Raw genomic sequence first — 18,767 nt, 5'->3', positions numbered from 1 at the left:
GGCCCTAGCTTGTAAAAAGACAGTGCTAGACAACAACAAATAAAGACAAATTATACTTATCACTCCATGAGTGATATCAGCAGTCCTCTATCTATAAAACGAAGCACACAGAGATGGAGCCTGAGAAACTGGTTATGTACACTCAGAAGAGGTGAAACAACTCCCCCTCCAATACAGCCACTGACTACCAAAACATGGTCACAAATTGCCCTGCCCCTTAATCCTGGTTGATGTGTCAACAATCAACTGCATGTTATGAGCAGTCAGCAGTTCACACGCAAAGTAGGCTACTGGGAAGACAGGCAGTACCTAAAGTACATGGCCCTAGCAAGATAAAAATATTCAGTAATAGACAGCGGAGGCTGGTGCCTGGACAGGCTCATTGTAATGGCTGGAATGGAATTAATGTAACTGAGTCAAACATGTGGTTTCCATATGTTCGATATGCCCCTTTTACATTCCAGCCATTACAATTTCCCCGTCCTCCTACAGCTCCTCCTATGGTATTAGACAACGACAAATAAAGACAAAAAGTATACTCAGCACTCCTGGAGATATCAGGAGTCCTCTAGCTATAGAATGAAGCTATAAAATGAAGCATTTGGAGACTTTTCCCACCGAATTCTGACGCAAACGAGAGCGGGAGAACCTGTCTGTGCAACAGAAGTCACACACACAGGCAAGGATGCACAAGTGGAGGACTTGTGCGGCGGGAGAGGGTGCGAAAACGCTACGTCGGGGACCGCATCTGCACCAAGGCAAATAGGTGCTGTGACGTTGTCGCGGCAACGGCCAAGCATAGTCTAGCGACTTCTAGCGTCAAAACAAGGAGCCAATAGCGATTCTCACAAACAAAACAATAGTTGGCAACTCTTCCCAAAGTCAGTGACAAAACTGTCATAGTTGGTTGGTCGGAGAGTTGCACTTGCCGTGTTAAGCAAAGTAGGCAAACCTCCACTGAGCCAGCCAGCCCGTTGACAAGGCACATTGGATTAAGATGTTAAGACTCGCATGGGCACGGTCGTCGTCAAAAAATAGCCGCGTTGACCCAGCTCGCCTGCTAAGTATCGTTCTCCTGGGAGGTGACAACAAGTCGCACAGCCCAGAACAGAGTCGGGACATCAGCGGGCTCACACCACCCCCTGCCAGCGACAAGTCCCCCTCGCTGCTGAGTCCCAGGACGTCCCAATACTGCTTCAGGTAAAGTAGCTAATGAAAAGACACATAACATGACAATCGCCTAGGACGTGACATCTTGCGACTGACTTGTCAAATTAAATGATTAATCGCTAACTAGCTAACGTCAGCTAGCTACAATAATGCAACGATTGATTAGCTGTGGATTACATCATTGTCTCGCCTGGGGAGTTAGCGGGTCGCCAAGTGGTCTTGTACGAGCTGTTGTTAGCTAGCTAGCAGGCTAGATGCCATTCGTCCTTGGTCTAGCCAGCTAGCTATTTACCCACTTGTAAATACACCTGATGATACTCTTTGCAGTGTTGACACGATTACCAGTGAACACTGGACATAACACGGTGATGCGTTACGGTGTGTTCTGCAGTTTGGAGAACTAAAAACCATGCTAGCTCAAAGGCTAGTGTTTTTAGCATGCTTGACAGCCAGCACTGTGGTTTTGACAGCTGTCACTTGAAAGGGCTCGTACATGCAGGAAGTAGCTACTGTAGCTAGCTAACTAGCTACAGTAGCTAACGATTATAGTAAGCTGCTACTGTCTAGCCAACATTGATATCATGCAGCACTCATACCGTACATGCCAAGTATGCACGCAGTTCACCCAGCAATAACCTTTCTATAAACATAACATGTGACTTAGCTAACATGGCCAGGTTTGATGGCATTGATGGCACACTCCACAGAATGTTATTTTCAGTCAGTCATTTTGTTGTAGTTTACAAACAGTTTGCCAACGATGATCAAAGTGCTACATCTGTGTTTCACTTGAACCACCAGTATGACAAGCAGAGCAAGTCTGAGTATAGCGTCTGGGAGCGAGGGGCAGGGTAGCCCCCCGTCCACTCCCCAGAGGCCCCCCAACCGCCTGGGACAGGAGAGGTCCCCTTACCTGCTGCAACACGCACACAACCCGGTGGACTGGTGGGTTAGACACACACACACACACGCACACACACACACAATCCGTGGACTGGAGGGTTAGTCCACTTATTATTCTCTTTCACCAGTAGGACTAATCTAAACCTAATGAACTACACTGATCAGAAATATAAATACAACATGTAAAGCGTTGGTCCCAATTATTATTATTTTTCTCCCATACGCACAAAATGTGTGCATACTTTTTTATATCCCTGTTAGTGAGCAGTTTTCCTTTTCCAAGATCATTCATCCACTTGACAGGTGTGGAATATCAAGAAGCTGATTAAACAGCATGATCATTACACAGGTGCCCCTTGTGCTGGGGACAATAAAAGGCCACTTTAAAATGTGCACTTTTGTCACACAACACAATGCCACAAATGTCTCAAGTTTTGAGGGAGTGTACAATTGGCAGGCTGACTGCAGGAATGTCCACCAGAGCTGTTGCCAGATAATCTAATGTTAATTTCTCTAGCATCAACTGTCTCCAACGTCGTTTTAGAGAATTTGGCAGTATGTCCAACTGACCTCACAACCGCAGACCACGTGTAACCACTCCAGCCCAGGACCTCCACATCTGGCTTCTTCACCTGTGGGATCCACTGAGGGGAGGTTGGGGGTGGTGCTGAGGAGTATTTGTGTCTGTAATAAAGCCATTTTGTGGGGGGAAAACACATTCTGATTGGCTGGACCTGGCTCCCCAGTGGGTGGGTGGCCCTGTGCCCTTCCAGGCTCACCAATCGCTGCACCCCTGCCCAGTCATGTGAAATCCATAGATTAGGGTCTGATGCTTTTATTTCAGTTGACTAATTTCCTGATGAACTGTAATTCACCAAAGTCTTTGAAATTGTTGCATGTTGCGTTTTTATATTTTTGTTCAGTATATGTAAACGAATATAAGATAGTGCCAGTTAAATACATGAATCTATCCCACCTCCCAGGTATCCATGGGGACAAGAGGCGTTTGACAAAGCCAGGAGTGAAGACAAGCCTATCTTCCTGTCAGTGGGCTACTCTACGTGTCACTGGTGCCATGTGATGGAGAGAGAGTCCTTCGAGGACGAGGAGATTGGAAAGACCCTCAGTGACAACTTTGTCTGTATTAAAGTTGACCGTGAAGAGAGACCTGATGTGGACAAAGTCTACATGACCTTCGTGCAGGTGTGTGTGGCTGCGTGAATGTTTGTGTGCCTGTGCATGTAGTAATCAAATCCCCATATCTGCTGTGTTTGTTAATCTGTGTTGCTATCCCTGGTCTCTAGGCAACCAGCGGAGGTGGTGGTTGGCCGATGAGTGTGTGGCTGACCCCTGATCTACGACCTTTCATTGGGGGCACCTACTTCCCCCCAAAGGACAGTGGCCGGAGACCTGGACTCAAAACTGTCTTGACCAGAATTATGGAGCAGGTCATAACAATGTCCAAGCTGTATTTGAACTCTACAAATACAGCACTTTACAAAGTTCAAATGTGTGTATACAGTAGCCTACATGGAAATGCCAAGTGGCTTGTTGGGTGTGTGAGTGGCAAAGATATTAGTGCTGTAGCAACCGTGTGTGTTCCGCTCCCTCTCAGTGGCAGGATAACCGTGAAGCGTTGGAGTCAAGTGGTGAGAGAGTTATAGAAGCTCTGAAGAAGGGAACCTCTATCGCAGCTAACCCAGGGGAAACCCCACCCCCAGCCCATGATGTAGCCAATCGCTGCTTCGTACAACTCGCACACTCCTATGAGGAGGAATATGGAGGATTCAGGGATGCACCCAAGTTCCCCTCACCAGGTACATACGCACGCAGGAGTTCTCCAGTTCTTTCTTTTTGTCTTTGCGTCTGTGTCTGTCTGTCTGACCGTTGCTCTCTCTCCTCTTTCTATCTCACGGTCTCTTTCTCTCTCTCTCCCACTTTCTTTCTGCCTCTCTCTTTCTGTAGTGAATCTTATGTTCCTTATGTCATTTTGGTCTGTGAACCGTTCGTCCACTGAGGGGTCCGAGGCGCTCCAGATGACCCTACACACACTCCGCATGATGGCCCTGGGGGGCATCCACGACCATGTGGCACAGGTACATACTCTCATTCACACTAACGCCACTTTGCCATCGTTCCTAGGACATGCTACTCCACTACACACAGCACACCACAACACAGCTGGCATGAGCAAGAGGAGAACGTTTATGTTGTATTTCTCATTCGTTTCTTTCTTTCTCTCCTATCTTCCTCTCTTGCAGGGCTTCCATCGTTACTCTACAGACTCATCCTGGCACGTTCCCCACTTTGAGAAGATGCTTTATGACCAGGCTCAGCTGGCTGTGGCCTACATCAGCGCCTACCAGGTGTGTGCATGCGTGTGTTTGTGTGGCAGCCACATCGTTTAACCCCTGTCTCTACCATAATCGTTTTCCTGCCAAAAAAGTCTTAGTCAGCAGAATTCACACATATTGTGAGTCTGTATGCACAGCAATTATAAGGATACATATTTCGGTACATTTTGCTGCCGACTAACTTACGCTCATTAACCGGTCAACAAACGGTAAAACAATGTCAAACAGTAAAATGATGCGACTAACAGAAAATACTATGGATGCACACAAGAAATTGACACTTTTCAATAAGAGCTTAATGAAAACATACCACAATAGCAAGCCTATCGTCTTACAGTCAAAATGCTCTAGCCAGTTATTGAACATGCAACTTATGTAATGAAGCTAATAAAAGCAAGATGGCGCCGACAGAGAGGGTGACCTCGTTTCTAGTCCTTAGGAAACTATGCAGTATTTAGTTTTTGTATGTATTATTTCTTAAGTGTTATTACATACAGCCGGGAAGAACTATTGGATATCAGAGCGACATCAACTTACCAACATGATGACCAGGAATACGACTTTCACAAAGCGCATCCTTTGTTCGCAACACCACCCAGGGCATTGGATATCATTCCAGAGGCCGACCTAAAAAAACGTAGCCGCAGAAGTGGTAGATGGAGCAGGCTCCTTGTCAGACTTCGGAGGCGTGCACACCACCCACCTCTTCCGATTATATTACTCTCCAATCTCCACATAACAAGGTAGACTAAATTAGGGCAAGGGTTGCTTTCCAGAGACATACTCTGTTTCAAGGAAACATGGCTCTTTCGGGATATGTTGTCGGAGTCGGTACAGCCACTGGGATTCTTTATGAGTCGCGCCGACAGAAATTAACATCTCTGGGAAGAAGGGCGGGGGTGTATGCCTCATGATGTAATCGTAACAACATTTAAAAATATATATATATTTTGCCAGGTAAATTGACTGAGAACACATTCTCATTTACAGCAACGGCCTGGGGAAATTGTAAACTGTGGATTAATAGGTGACTGCGATGGTTTGAGGGCCAGATTGGAAATTTTGCCAGGACATCAGGGTTAACACCCCTACTCTTACGATAAGTGCCATGGGATCTTTTAATGACCTCAGAGAGTCAGGACACTCGTTTAACGTCCCCCGACACAGGGCAGTGTCCCCAATCACTGCCCTGGGGCATTGGGATATTTTTTAGACCAGAGGAAAGAGTGCCTCCTACTGGCCCCCAACACCACTTCCAGCAGCACCTGGTCTCCCATCCAGGGACTGACCGGGACCAACCCTGCTTAGCTTCAGAAGCAAGCCAGCAGTGGTATGCAGGGTGGTATGCTGCTGGCATACAGGAACTCAGTCCTTTTGTTCACTTGACCTAGAATTCCTCACAAGCAAATGCCGACCATATTTTCCCACAAGATAATTCTCGTTGGTTATTGTCACAGCCGTGTATATCCCCCCTCAAGCCGAGACCACGACGGCCCTCAAGGAACTTCACTGGACTCTATGCAAACTGGAAACCATATATCCTGAGGCTGCATTTATTGTAGCTGGGGATTTTAACAAGCACATTTGAGAACAAGGCTACCTAAATTCTAGCAGCATATTGATTGTAGAACTTGTGTGGGCAATACACTGGATCACTGCTACTCTAACATCTACGATGCATACAAGGCCCTCTCCCGTCCTCCCTTTCAGTAAATCTGACCACGACTCCATTTTGATCCTCCCATCCTATAGGCAGAAACTCAAACAGGAAGTACCCGTGACAAGAACTATTCAACACTGGTCTGACCAATCGGAATCCATGCTTCAAGATTGTTTTGATCACGCAGACTGGGAAATGTTCCGGGCAGCCTCAGAGAATAATATCGATCTATACGCTGATTCAGTGAGTGAGTTTATAAGGAAGTGCATAGGAGATGTTGTACCCACTGTGACTATTAAAACATAACCCAACCAGAAACCGTGGATAAGTGGCGGAATTTGTGCACAGCTGAAAGCGCGAACATCCGCATTTAACTATGGAAAGATGACTGGGAATATGGCTGAATACAAACAGTGTAGTTATTCCCTTCGCAATGCAATCAAACAAGACGCGGCCTGCTACCAAGGACTGCGGGCCCCCCCTCTCCTTCTCCGTGGCTGACATGAGTAAGACATTTAAACATGTCTAGCCGCGTCCTCAGAGCATGTGTTTACGGACGTATTCAATCTCCCCCTATCCCAGTCTGCTGTCCCCACATGCTTCAAAATGGCCACCATTGTTCTTGTACCCAAGAAGGCAAAGGAAACTGAACTAAATGACTATCGCCCCATAGCACTCACTTCTGTCATCATGAAGAGCTTTGAGAGACTAGTCAAGGATCATATCACCTCCACCTTACCTGCCACCCTAGACCCACTTCAATTTGCATATCACCCCAATAGGTCCACAGACCATGCAATCGCTATCACACTGCACACTGTCCTATCCCATCTGGACGAGAGGAATACCTATGTAAGAATGCTGTTCATTGACTGCAGCTCAGCGTTCAACCCCCATCTCGCCCTGTGCAATTGGGTCCTGGACATCCTGACGGGCCGCCCCTAGATGGTGAAAATAGGAAACAACATCTCCACTTCGCTGATCCTCAACACTGGGGCTCCACAAGTGTGCGTGCTCAGCCCCCTCCCTGTTCATCCGTGACTGCGTGGCCATGCACACCTCCAACTCAATCATCAAGTTTTCAGACGACACAACCGTAGTAGGCTTAACTTCTTATGGCTGGGGGGCAGTATTTAGTAGCTTGGATGAATAAGTTGCCCAAAGTAAACGGCCTGCTCCTCAGTCTGTTTCTAATATACAGTGGGGCAAAAAAGTATTTAGTCAGCCACCAATTGTGCAAGTTCTCGCACTTAAAAAGATGAGAGGCCTGTAATTTTCATCATAGATACACTTCAACTATGACAGACAAAATGAGAAAAAATAATACAGAACATCACATTGTAGGATTTTTAATGAATTTATTTGCAAATTATGGTGGAAAATAAGTATTTGGTCAATAACAAAAGTTTATCTCAATACTTTGTTATATACCCTTTGTTTGCAATGACAGAGGGCAAACGTTTTCTGTAAGTCTTCACAAGGTTTTCACACTGTTGCTTGTATTTCAAATCAAATCAAATTTTATTTGTCACATACACATGGTTAGCAGATGTTAATGCGAGTGTAGCGAAATGCTTGTGCTTCTAGTTCCGACAATGCAGTAATAACCAACAAGTAATCTAACTAACAATTCCAAAACTACTGTCTTGTACACAGTTTAAGGGGATAAAGAATATGTACATAAGGATATATGAATGAGTGATGGTACAGAGCAGCATAGGCAAGATACAGTAGATGGTATCGAGTACAGTATATACATATGAGATGAGTATGTAAACAAAGTGGCATAGTTAAAGTGGCTAGTGATCCATGTATTACATAAGGATACAGTCGATGATATAGAGTACAGTATATACGTATGCATATGAGATGAATAATGTAGGGTAAGTAACATATAAGGTAGCATTGTTTAAAGTGGCTAGTGATATATTTACATCATTTCCCATCAATTCCCATTATTAAAGTGGCTGGAGTTGAGTCAGTGTCAGTGTGTTGGCAGCAGCCACTCAATGTTAGTGGTGGCTGTTTAACAGTCTGATGGCCTTGAGATAGAAGCTGTTTTTCAGTCTCTCGGTCCCAGCTTTGATGCACCTGTACTGACCTCGCCTTCTGGATGATAGCGGGGTGAACAGGCAGTGGCTCGGGTGGTTGATGTCCTTGATGATCTTTATGGCCTTCCTGTGACATCGGGTGGTGTAGGTGTCCTGGAGGGCAGGTAGTTTGCCCACGGTGATGCGTTGTGCAGACCTCACCACCCTCTGGAGAGCCTTACGGTTGAGGGCGGAGCAGTTGCCGTACCAGGCGGTGATACAGCCCGCCAGGATGCTCTCGATTGTGCATCTGTAGAAGTTTGTGAGTGCTTTTGGTGACAAGCCGAATTTCTTCAGCCTCCTGAGGTTGAAGAGGCGCTGCTGCGCCTTCTTCACGATGCTGTCTGTGTGAGTGGACCAATTCAGTTTGTCTGTGATGTGTATGCCGAGGAACTTAAAACTTGCTACCCTCTCCACTACTGTTCCATCGATGTGGATAGGGGGGTGTTCCCTCTGCTGTTTCCTGAAGTCCACAATCATCTCCTTAGTTTTGTTGACGTTGAGTGTGAGGTTATTTTCCTGACACCACACTCTGAGGGCCCTCACCTCCTCCCTGTAGGCCGTCTCGTCGTTGTTGGTAATCAAGCCTACCACTGTTGTGTCGTCCGCAAACTTGATTGAGTTGGAGGCGTGCGTGGCCACGCAGTCGTGGGTGAACAGGGAGTACAGGAGAGGGCTCAGAACGCACCCTTGTGGGGCCCCAGTGTTGAGGATCAGCGGGGAGGAGATGTTGTTGCCTACCCTCACCACCTGGGGGCGGCCCGTCAGGAAGTCCAGTACCCAGTTGCACAGGGCGGGGTCGAGACCCAGGGTCTCGAGCTTGATGACGAGCTTGGAGGGTACTATGGTGTTGAATGCCGAGCTGTAGTCAATGAACAGCATTCTCACATAGGTATTCCTCTTGTCCAGATGGGTTAGGGCGGTGTGCAGTGTGGTTGAGATTGCATCGTCTGTGGACCTATTTGGGCGGTAAGCAAATTGGAGTGGGTCTAGGGTGTCAGGTAGGGTGGAGGTGATATGGTCCTTGACTAGTCTCTCAAAGCACTTCATGATGACGGAAGTGAGTGCTACGGGGCGGTAGTCGTTTAGCTCAGTTACCTTAGCTTTCTTGGGAACAGGAACAATGGTGGCCCTCTTGAAGCATGTGGGAACAGCAGACTGGTATAGGGATTGATTGAATATGTCCGTAAACACACCGGCCAGCTGGTCTGCGCATGCTCTGAGGGCGCGGCTGGGGATGCCGTCTGGGACTGCAGCCTTGCGAGGGTTAACACGTTTAAATGTCTTACTCACCTCGGCTGCAGTGAAGGAGAGACCGCATGTTTTCGTTGCAGGCCGTGTCAGTGGCACTGTATTGTCCTCAAAGCGGGCAAAAAAGTTATTTAGTCTGCCTGGGAGCAGGACATCCTGGTCCGTGACTGGGCTGGATTTCTTCCTGTAGTCCGTGATTGACTGTAGACCCTGCCACATGCCTCTTGTGTCTGAGCCGTTGAATTGAGATTCTACTTTGTCTCTGTACTGACGCTTAGCTTGTTTGATAGCCTTGCGGAGGGAATAGCTGCACTGTTTGTATTCGGTCATGTTACCAGACACCTTGCCCTGATTAAAAGCAGTGGTTCGCGCTTTCAGTTTCACGCGAATGCTGCCATCAATCCACGGTTTCTGGTTAGGGAATGTTTTAATCGTTGCTATGGGAACGACATCTTCAACGCACGTTCTAATGAACTCACACACCGAATCAGCGTATTCGTCAATGTTGTTGTCTGACGCAATACGAAACATGTCCCAGTCCACGTGGTGGAAGCAGTCTTGGAGTGTGGAGTCAGCTTGGTCGGACCAGCGTTGGACAGACCTCAGCGTGGGAGCCTCTTGTTTTAGTTTCTGTCTGTAGGCAGGGATCAACAAAATGGAGTCGTGGTCAGCTTTTCCGAAAGGGGGGCGGGCCCATTCCTCCATGCAGATCTCCTCTAGAGCAGTGATGTTTTGGGGCTGTTGTGAGTATAACAGAACTGATATTGCAGGCGAAACCCTGAGAAAAATCAAACCAGGAAGTGGCTTCTATTTTGAAAACTCCATGTTCCATAGCCTGCCTTTGCTCCATTTAAAGGGATATCAACCTTCCTTTTCCTATCGCTTCCTCAAGGTGTCAACAGTCTTTAGACATAGTTTCAGGCTTTTATTTTGGAAAATGAGCGAGATTGTATGGCCGGGAGCCAGCATCGTTTTGTATGCGCAATTATATATTTATTGATTATATATTTTAAAAACAACCTGAGGGCTGATTATAAAAAATGTTTGACATGTTTCTGTGGACATTACGGATACTATTCAAGTTCCTCGGCGTACACATCATGGACAAACTGAAATGAGGCTGGAGAAATTTGCCTGGTCGCCGAAAACCCTCAAACTTTTACAGATGCACAATCGATAGCATCCTGTCGGGCTGTATCACTGCCTGCTACGGCAACTGCACCGCCTACAACCGCAAGGCTCTCCATAGGGTTGTGCAGTCTCCACAACGCATCACCGTGGGCAAACTACCTGCTCTCCAGGACACCTATAGCACCCAATGTCACAGGAAGGCCAAAAAGATCATCAAGGACAACAACCACCCGAGCCACTGCCAGTTCACCCTGCTACCATCCTGAAGGCAAGCTCAGTACAAGTGCATCAAAGCTGGGACCGAGAGACTGAAAAACAGCTTCTATCTCAAGGCCATCAGACTGTTAAACAGCCATCACGAACACAGATGCTGCTGCCTCCATACAGACTTGAAATCATTGGCCACTTTAATAAATGTATCACTCGTCACTTTAATAATGCCACTTTAATAATGTTTACATATCTTGCATGATATTGCATCTCATATGTACATACTGTATTTTATACCATCTATTGCATCTTGCCTATTCCGCTCGGTCATCGCTCATCCATATATTTCTATGTATATATTCTTATTTCCTCCCTTTACCTTTACCTTTCATCCCTTGTGTGTATTCGGTAGTTGTTGTGGAATTGTTAGATTACTTGTGTTAGCAGTTGATGTTACTCTTCAATAACACAGACTCCAAAGCAAATCAGGGGGAGAAAAATAGGTGTATTCAAAGAGAACAAATCATGCAGGGAGGTAGATGTTTATGTTCCCCTGTCCTCAGTTATTCTCCTCTGTGATTCTCTCCACAGAACAAAGGGACTGGATCTAGTTTAATAACCCAGCCCTAGCCTGTCGTTGAACAATTAGAATTCCTTGCAATAAAACTGGGCCAATGGCCAAATAACAAGTATCCTATTTCAGGTTCAATGTATAAATAATTTGTACCATTGAGAACTTGCCATGTAGCTATGAGTCCCAGACTGAAATTCCTCCCATGTCTCTGATCCTTTGATATTACAGAAAAAAAACTATTTCCTTTTATCGTTAGTCCTCTATTGACCTCTTGTCCTCTGCGTTGTATATTTATCTTCTAAATATTCTTACACCGTAGACCATTTTAAAAAGATATATACTTCAAAACGTATTTTTAGAAAACATAACAAATCCTGTTAAAATCCACATCCTGTATTAGGAGGAAACTGTCTACAAGACAATAATATTCAATCATCCCATTGGCAAGGTAATCATTCACCAAGTCCTTTAAAAGTGACCAGCTCTTCCACACTGGTATCAGTCCCACATAGATAACTTTTAGATATTATGTTCTGGCAGTCTGCTTGTAGTGAGGAATTCTTCTTATGTTCTACTGGTTGATAAAGACTTCTCTAATGAACACTTCACCGTTGATCTTGTATCATTTCAGGTACAGCCCCTGGGTCAAGGGATATTGCTGCAGCTTCATACGGTAGATTCTCATAACCTGTAACGAAGGAAACAAAAAAGTGAAAGTAACATGTCCTGGTTTCGAGATTGATATTTCACATAGATTTCCCTAAGTAAGTATGTCCTGGTTTCGAGATTGATATTTCACATAGATTTCCCTAAGTAAGTATGTCCTGATTTTCAGGAAAACGTTGGACATTTCACCTAGATATCCCTAACATGATGACTACGGTGAACAACATAGAAGCTTATCAGGTTCTGATCATCTTACTATGCTTCTTCACCCGAGATTGATTAGCAATTGGGGGCCAATCAGTTCTTTATTCTCCAGGCTCCGCTTTGTCATCAAAATGGACAACCTTGCAAAGAGTGACATGTATCCATTGTGATTTTCCCTGGACTTTCACTGCTGACCTCTTTATAAACAAAACTTGATAAAGGACCTTCCCATTTTGTCCCTAATGTGTCTGTTACATATTGTTTTACCATCACCCACTGTCCTGGTTCTACGTCATGTCCCCCTCGGGAGTTATTCCCTACGCCTCTTTTACTTATCTGTCTGCTTCCCCTACTGCATTAGAGAGTTGTATGCAATAGTTAACCATTGTGCCACTCAATGTGAACAAATGCTCAAATGCTTTTCTCAAATCTAACGTGCCTGGTAGTGACATGGGTCGACCTGTGACGACCTCAAACGACCTCAACCCTGTGGGTTTGTTATGTGTTTTCCCGTAAACTACACAATACCGTAGGCAATGCATCCGGCCATGCCATTCTTTGATGCATCTTTGAAAGTCTCTTTCAAAACTCGATTTGTGCGTTCTACCTGTCCACTTGATTGAGGGTGATAAGGGCAGTGTAGTTGCCAGTTTGTTCAGAGGACGAACCACCTCCTGACACACCTTTCCTGTGAAATGAGTGCCTTGGTCTAATTGTTCCGGAAATCCCCATCTGGGAATGATTTCTCAAATCAGAATTTTAGGTGTGTGTTGTGTTGTGTGTTCCTTTCTTACTAGGGAAGGCTTCAACCTTCAAGGCTTTTACTGTGAGAAACGATCAACAACGACCAGCACATCTTCGGGCCCTTTACATTTGGACAGCGTGATGTATTCACGCTGTAGATGTCTGAAGGGTCCTGGTGGGGCAGGCGCTCGTTGTGTCTGTACTTTCACTTGTCCTTTGGTGTTGTTTTACATACAAATGTTGCAATTCGCTACAACAGCCTCAGCCTCTTTCCGCACACCAGGTTTCCACCATTTTCCCACACAACGATAAACTATCTTGTCCACAACAATGTGTCCCAAAGGGTGGAGCTGTGTCATCAAGCAGGGTAGGAGTGCATTTGGCACTACACATCTCAGGTTGTATTTCCACACACCTTCTTGATTGAGTTTGCATCCTACAGCCATCCATTCCCACACTTCATCTTTTGGTGCACTGCTTTGCATATCTCTAATGTGTTGCAATGTATCCAATGTGTATCTCCAAATCAGTTTAGGTGAGAGGTGTTCTCTTGGCAGCTGCCCTGGCAGCTTTGTCAGCCAACTCATTACCTTTACTCTGGTCTGTAAAGATTTTTCCATGTGCTTTCATTTTCAAAATTGCAACTTGTCCCGGTAACTGGAGAGAATTCAGTAGGTCACCTCTGGTCCATTCTTCACAGGAGCTCCCAGTGATGTCATGAATCCTCTGTTTTCCAAAATCATGGGTAACACCAAAAGCATACCTTGAGTCTGTGTAGACATTAGTTGTTTTTCCACCAATTCCGCCAGCTGTGCTGATGTTACTGCAGGTAACGTGCCTGTCACTATCGCATTGTCCATTGTAGGAACTGCCCAGCCTGCCTTCCTCACCCCCCCCCCCCTCCCACAATGCTTGAACCGTCTGTGTATGAGATAAACTCAGGGTTTTCCAACAGATGCCACTTAGTAAACCCATCAGAGCTGATCCAAAACCAACTCACAACAGTTGTGTACAAGTAATGTGGTATCTGTAGGATACATCAGAGTAGCTGGATTACATGGTGTGCCACGTTGTATTATGATGTTAGCAGCCAACACAGTTGGAGGCTCCATTTGTTCCAACGAGCAGCTGTGACCTGTGCAGCTTGATTCATTGTCAAAAAAGAGAATGAACAGCATGTCGGCAGAATGTGTCTTTTCAACTATACCCATGTCCAATAGATCTTTTAATCACTACTTTAGTAGCATCCATAGCTTCCTTGCTAATGGGATATTGTTTTGTGCAAGGTAGGGCAACACCTGTCAAGCACACTGGTTCCTTATCCAAAGTTCCAACCTCATTTTTCTTTTCGTAGTCCAAATAGGATGGTTCTGAACTGTAGATCCCTGCAGTTGTCTAATTTGCCACGTCACCTTCCCTTCAGAAATGTTCAGTGCAGAGTCAAGTTGCATAATAACATCAGGACCTAAAATAGGTTGTTCAACTGAGCCTATCCACACCCCTTATTTTCTAAATGTTCTTACACTTGTTAAATATTACTGCACTGCCGAAACTAGAAGCACAAGCATTTCGCTACACTCGCAATAACATCTGCTAGTCATGTGTATGTGACCAATAACATTTGATTTGAGTACATTATTTTCAAACATTTGCCAAAATGCAATTAGTGGAAAACACCCTTCTATACAGCGCACCGAATGCGAGCGGTTCCATGTGACAAAGATTAAAATCTTTGTTAGAAACTAATTGCAACAACTAGGATGGGTTGCTAATATGACTAGGATTGTGCCTTTTGGCTTCTGGACAACAAAATAAAGTTTATATGAAAACCAATAGAACAGGAGAGAAATGCTGGTTAATGGCTAGAGGAAGTCTTGATAAAATAATTGCCTCCACATTTCTATGATTGGATTTTGGCCAGGCTACTTTAAAGAAAGGTAAGACATGCCTCATTATCTGAAGTAAAGTAAACCGTTCAGGTTTCAAACAATTATACTGCCTCAAGCTCACATTGTAAAGTTGTGGGTGATGCGCTGATAACCTGCCAACCATTGACTATAGCCTACAGTATGCACAAGAATAGTGATTAGGATTCACACTTTTATTAGTTGAGATTGAGAAATAAAAATAGTAGCTCTTTTTAATCGTGGCCATCAAAACAGTTTTTAACCTATAGACCAATAAGCACAACCGGTCAAATGTATTTTCAGCGGCTAACCGTTATACCTAATAGCAATCTATAGGCCCATAGACGTGTCCCTTACCTTGTTGGTGGTACAGTAGAATAAATCAACACTGTAGTATAGTAGAAAACGCCAACAAGGCTTCTTCACTGATGTATTTTTCATCTTGAAAAGGTAAGGATTCACTGTAAAGCCAGCCTCGATGCATAGTACAGGGATATATAGGTGCTGTATTTGGGAGGTGTGCGATCAAGTGCAAGAAGTTGTTTTTTATAGAAGGTGTTGTACAGTGGTTGGCTCAGAATGCAGTTGCGTTATCGTTGCTATATGTTGTTGTGAGTGCAGGTCTCAGGAGACTGGTGCAATATTGTTAATTACAGTAGCGTATGGTTGGTTGGGTTCCGGTTGTTTAACAGTTGCAGTGTGATATGTTGTCTTCTCTGAGTGCAGGCCTGGTTGTGGAATGGTGTTGGTCTGCTTGTGTCATGGTTGCAGTGTGGTTTTGTGATATGTTGTCTTGTGTGGGTGCAGGTGTCGGGGGAGCAAGTCTTTGCTGACGTGGCCCGGGACATTCTTCTCTATGTCTCCAGAGACCTCAGTGACAAGGTGAGCCATCTCCCTCCTACCTCATTAACACCTCTGCGTGTGTGCGTGCGTGCGAGGGCCAGGTATCGCACTCTTTTAAAAAATGCCCCTGGATTACTATCAAGGTCCACCTGTTTCTTCCTCTCCCTGCTCTCTGCTCTGGCAAGGCGGCGGCCATCTTAGTTTGATTAATGTCTCGACAGCCCAGAACAGAGCACACAATTAAAACCACACTCATTGAGATCATTCTATTCACCAAGATTTATTATGTAATTATACGGTAAGGAATTACGCAAGGAAGGTAATTTACCACGGACACTTTCTTTTATACGGCTGCCTCGTACAGGGCTTTCCCTCAAAAGCTCAGAGTCATTGTCGCAGAGAGAATATAGAGAATGTGCAGACAATGGAGTTGGCCTGAATTTTCTGAGTTTCTAGTTAATTTACTTACTGTTAAACGGAGTAGTTGCATGTTATCTACCTTTAATCTCATGTGCTGCGGGCAGTGGCGTGCACAAACAGCAGTTGATGACTGAACCTTGTTTTTTCCCACACGATTGTTAGGTAATGAGTTAGGTAGTTTAGACAGCACTACAGCTAGCTAGCACTTCCACACTCCATTTACCTAGGGGGCAGCAGCTACCTTGTCCAGATGCTGAGCCTGGTTGGTAAGCCCATCAGGTGCTGCCAATTAGGGTGGTCGTCGGTCAGAGTCCCAGCTTGCAAGCCGTGAGGCTGCTGGTTTTGTTTGGTGGCCATGAGGCCGTTCGTTTGTTTTTGAGTCTTTAGTTTCGGCATGCCTTTTAGTGTTTTTATTTGTTTCGCCACATTCTGAACAAATAATCATCCGGTTGGACAGGCCGATCAAGAGACAGAGCTGGCCCTGGGTACATGCATTCACCGCCTGGTCGCATTACTTTTCACATTTAATGCACACATTTATTCAGGTTACAGACATTGTAACTAGGCCAAGGACCCCTTGAGAAAGCGAGTGCAACAATTTCCTTAGTTTCTTGGTTTCGTAATCCATTACATCAACAGCAAAAAATAAACATTCAATCCAATGATCATGACCGGAACATTGGTTTAAGATTCATTACATTTATCATACAGAGAATGATATTAACACTATGTTCTCTAAACACCCCTTCTCTCTCTTGGGGGTTTAGTCTGGGGGCTTCTACAGTGCTGAGGACGCAGACTCTCTCCCTGCTGCTGGGGGAAGTGAAAAGAGGGAGGGGGCATTCTGTGTGTGGATGGGGTCAGAGGTCAGAGAACTACTTCCTGTCGTGGTGGAGGGAGCAACAGGGGGTGCTACAGAGGCTGACATCTTCATGCACCACTACGGGGTCAAAGAACAAGGCAACGTGGACATGGAACAGGTGTGTGTGCGCGGGCAAGCTCGTTGGTCCCCAAGATAGACCTTGTCCTAAGTATCTTTTAAATGATCAGTAACATTTATCTTCTGTGTGTCTTCTGTAATTATCTTCTGGGCGTGTCAGGACCCTCATGGGGAGCTGCAGGGCCAGAATGTGTTGATTGTGCGTTACTCTGTGGAGCTGACAGCTGCACGCTTTGGCCTCAGTGTAGCAAAGGTCTCTGAGCTACTGGCCTCCGCTAGAGCCAAGATGGCCGAAGTCAGGAAGAGCCGTCCAGCCCCTCACCTCGACACCAAGATGCTGGCCTCCTGGAACGGTAAGTGCACACACACACTGCACCCAGGTCTCCATCTGATGCGGGAGTGTATCAGTATCTGTGAGGTAACGAAGCTAGGCGATTTCAGGAACCCTTCCATTAAACCTCTCTCCTCCATCTAGTCCTTAATTAGTCAATCACTTCATTAATCAGCTGTCCCACAGTGCAGACAGCACTCTACTGGGCTTTGATGACTAGGCTGCTCCCTACCAACGCTTTGATACTGACATGAAAGATGGAGGGAGGGATAGAGGGAAGGAGAGAAAAGGAACCCAGCGACCAGGGGAACTTCAAAGCCTGGTAATCACCAAGTTGCTTCTGAACTGCCACCTCACGGAGTCACTGAGCTGCTCCAGAGAGAGATAATGATACAGCGTTCCAGTATGGGACGATATCACAGAATTCCACTGAAACCATGTTGCTGTCAGTTGCTTGACAATATTTTGGGTTTGGCAATATGACAATGGGCTTCATAACCCTTCTCTCCCTCCATCTCTCTCCTCCCATATCTCTTTATTGCTCTCTCTCCAGGTCTGATGTTATCAGGCTTTGCACGTGTCGGTGCTGTGCTGGATGACAAGGCTCTGCTGGAGAGAGCGGTGCAGGCCGCTGGCTTCCTAAAGGAGCACCTGTGGGACGCGGAGCGACAGATCATGCTTCGCTCCTGTTACCGTGGAGATGAGATGGAGGTGGAGCAGGGGTAAGATGGGGGGGTAATGATGAGGATGTTTAGGTGACAAATCATAACTTTAGTACTTGACATCAGTGTGTGATTTGCGCATAAGTTTCAATTATCTGCACATATCGCAAGTGAGCAATGGACTGAATTAAAGGTTAAATAAAAAAAAAATAGAATAATACAATGAATTGGGCAGGTAGGTGACAACACATGAGGAGGACCTTTCACCAACATCAATTTGACCGCGTGTTAGATAAGTTTCACAAACTAAAACACAAATACAATTGTATTTATCACATGCTTCATAAACAACCAGAGAAATGCTTACTTACGGGCCCTTCCCAACAGAAATAATAGAAAAATAATAGCACAAGGAATAAATAACGGTAACATGGCTATATACACGGGGTACCAGTACCGAGTTGATGTGCAGGGGTACGAGGTAATTGAGGTAGATATAGTGTATGTACATATAGGTAGGGAAAAAGTGACTAAGCAACAGGATTAGTGATGCACCGATATATTACATTTTTGGCTGATTCTGATATTTTCCTTGCCAAAAAAACGATACCGATATTTAAAATGTTAGCGACCTTAAGCATTCTAGTACAGTTAAATAGTTAACACACATGGACGCAGAGGTCTAAGGCACGGCATCTCAGTGCAAG

At 45.4% G+C, this 18,767-nt stretch overlaps 1 protein-coding gene across 1 annotated transcript in view; it reads left to right on the top strand.

Annotated features, from left to right (window-relative positions):
* The first annotated feature begins 272 nt into the window (after positions 1-272).
* The window catches only part of spata20 (spermatogenesis associated 20), a 76,634-nt gene continuing 58,139 nt past the window's right edge, over positions 273-18,767 (top strand). Inside the window, exons 1-11 of the mRNA XM_021575651.3 lie at positions 273-1,200; positions 1,972-2,115; positions 3,057-3,276; positions 3,378-3,521; positions 3,689-3,890; positions 4,039-4,169; positions 4,335-4,439; positions 15,672-15,746; positions 16,895-17,107; positions 17,228-17,420; positions 17,952-18,120. Of these exons, the coding sequence (XP_021431326.2) occupies positions 998-1,200; positions 1,972-2,115; positions 3,057-3,276; positions 3,378-3,521; positions 3,689-3,890; positions 4,039-4,169; positions 4,335-4,439; positions 15,672-15,746; positions 16,895-17,107; positions 17,228-17,420; positions 17,952-18,120 (1,799 nt within the window). The 5' untranslated portion in view covers positions 273-997. The remainder of the gene's footprint in view (positions 1,201-1,971; positions 2,116-3,056; positions 3,277-3,377; positions 3,522-3,688; positions 3,891-4,038; positions 4,170-4,334; positions 4,440-15,671; positions 15,747-16,894; positions 17,108-17,227; positions 17,421-17,951; positions 18,121-18,767) is intronic.

This window comes from Oncorhynchus mykiss, chromosome 20, assembly GCF_057628025.1.
Source record: "Oncorhynchus mykiss isolate SJ-2025 chromosome 20, ASM5762802v1, whole genome shotgun sequence".
Lineage (NCBI taxonomy): Eukaryota > Metazoa > Chordata > Actinopteri > Salmoniformes > Salmonidae > Oncorhynchus > Oncorhynchus mykiss.
This window is presented reverse-complemented; position numbering and strand designations above follow the sequence as displayed.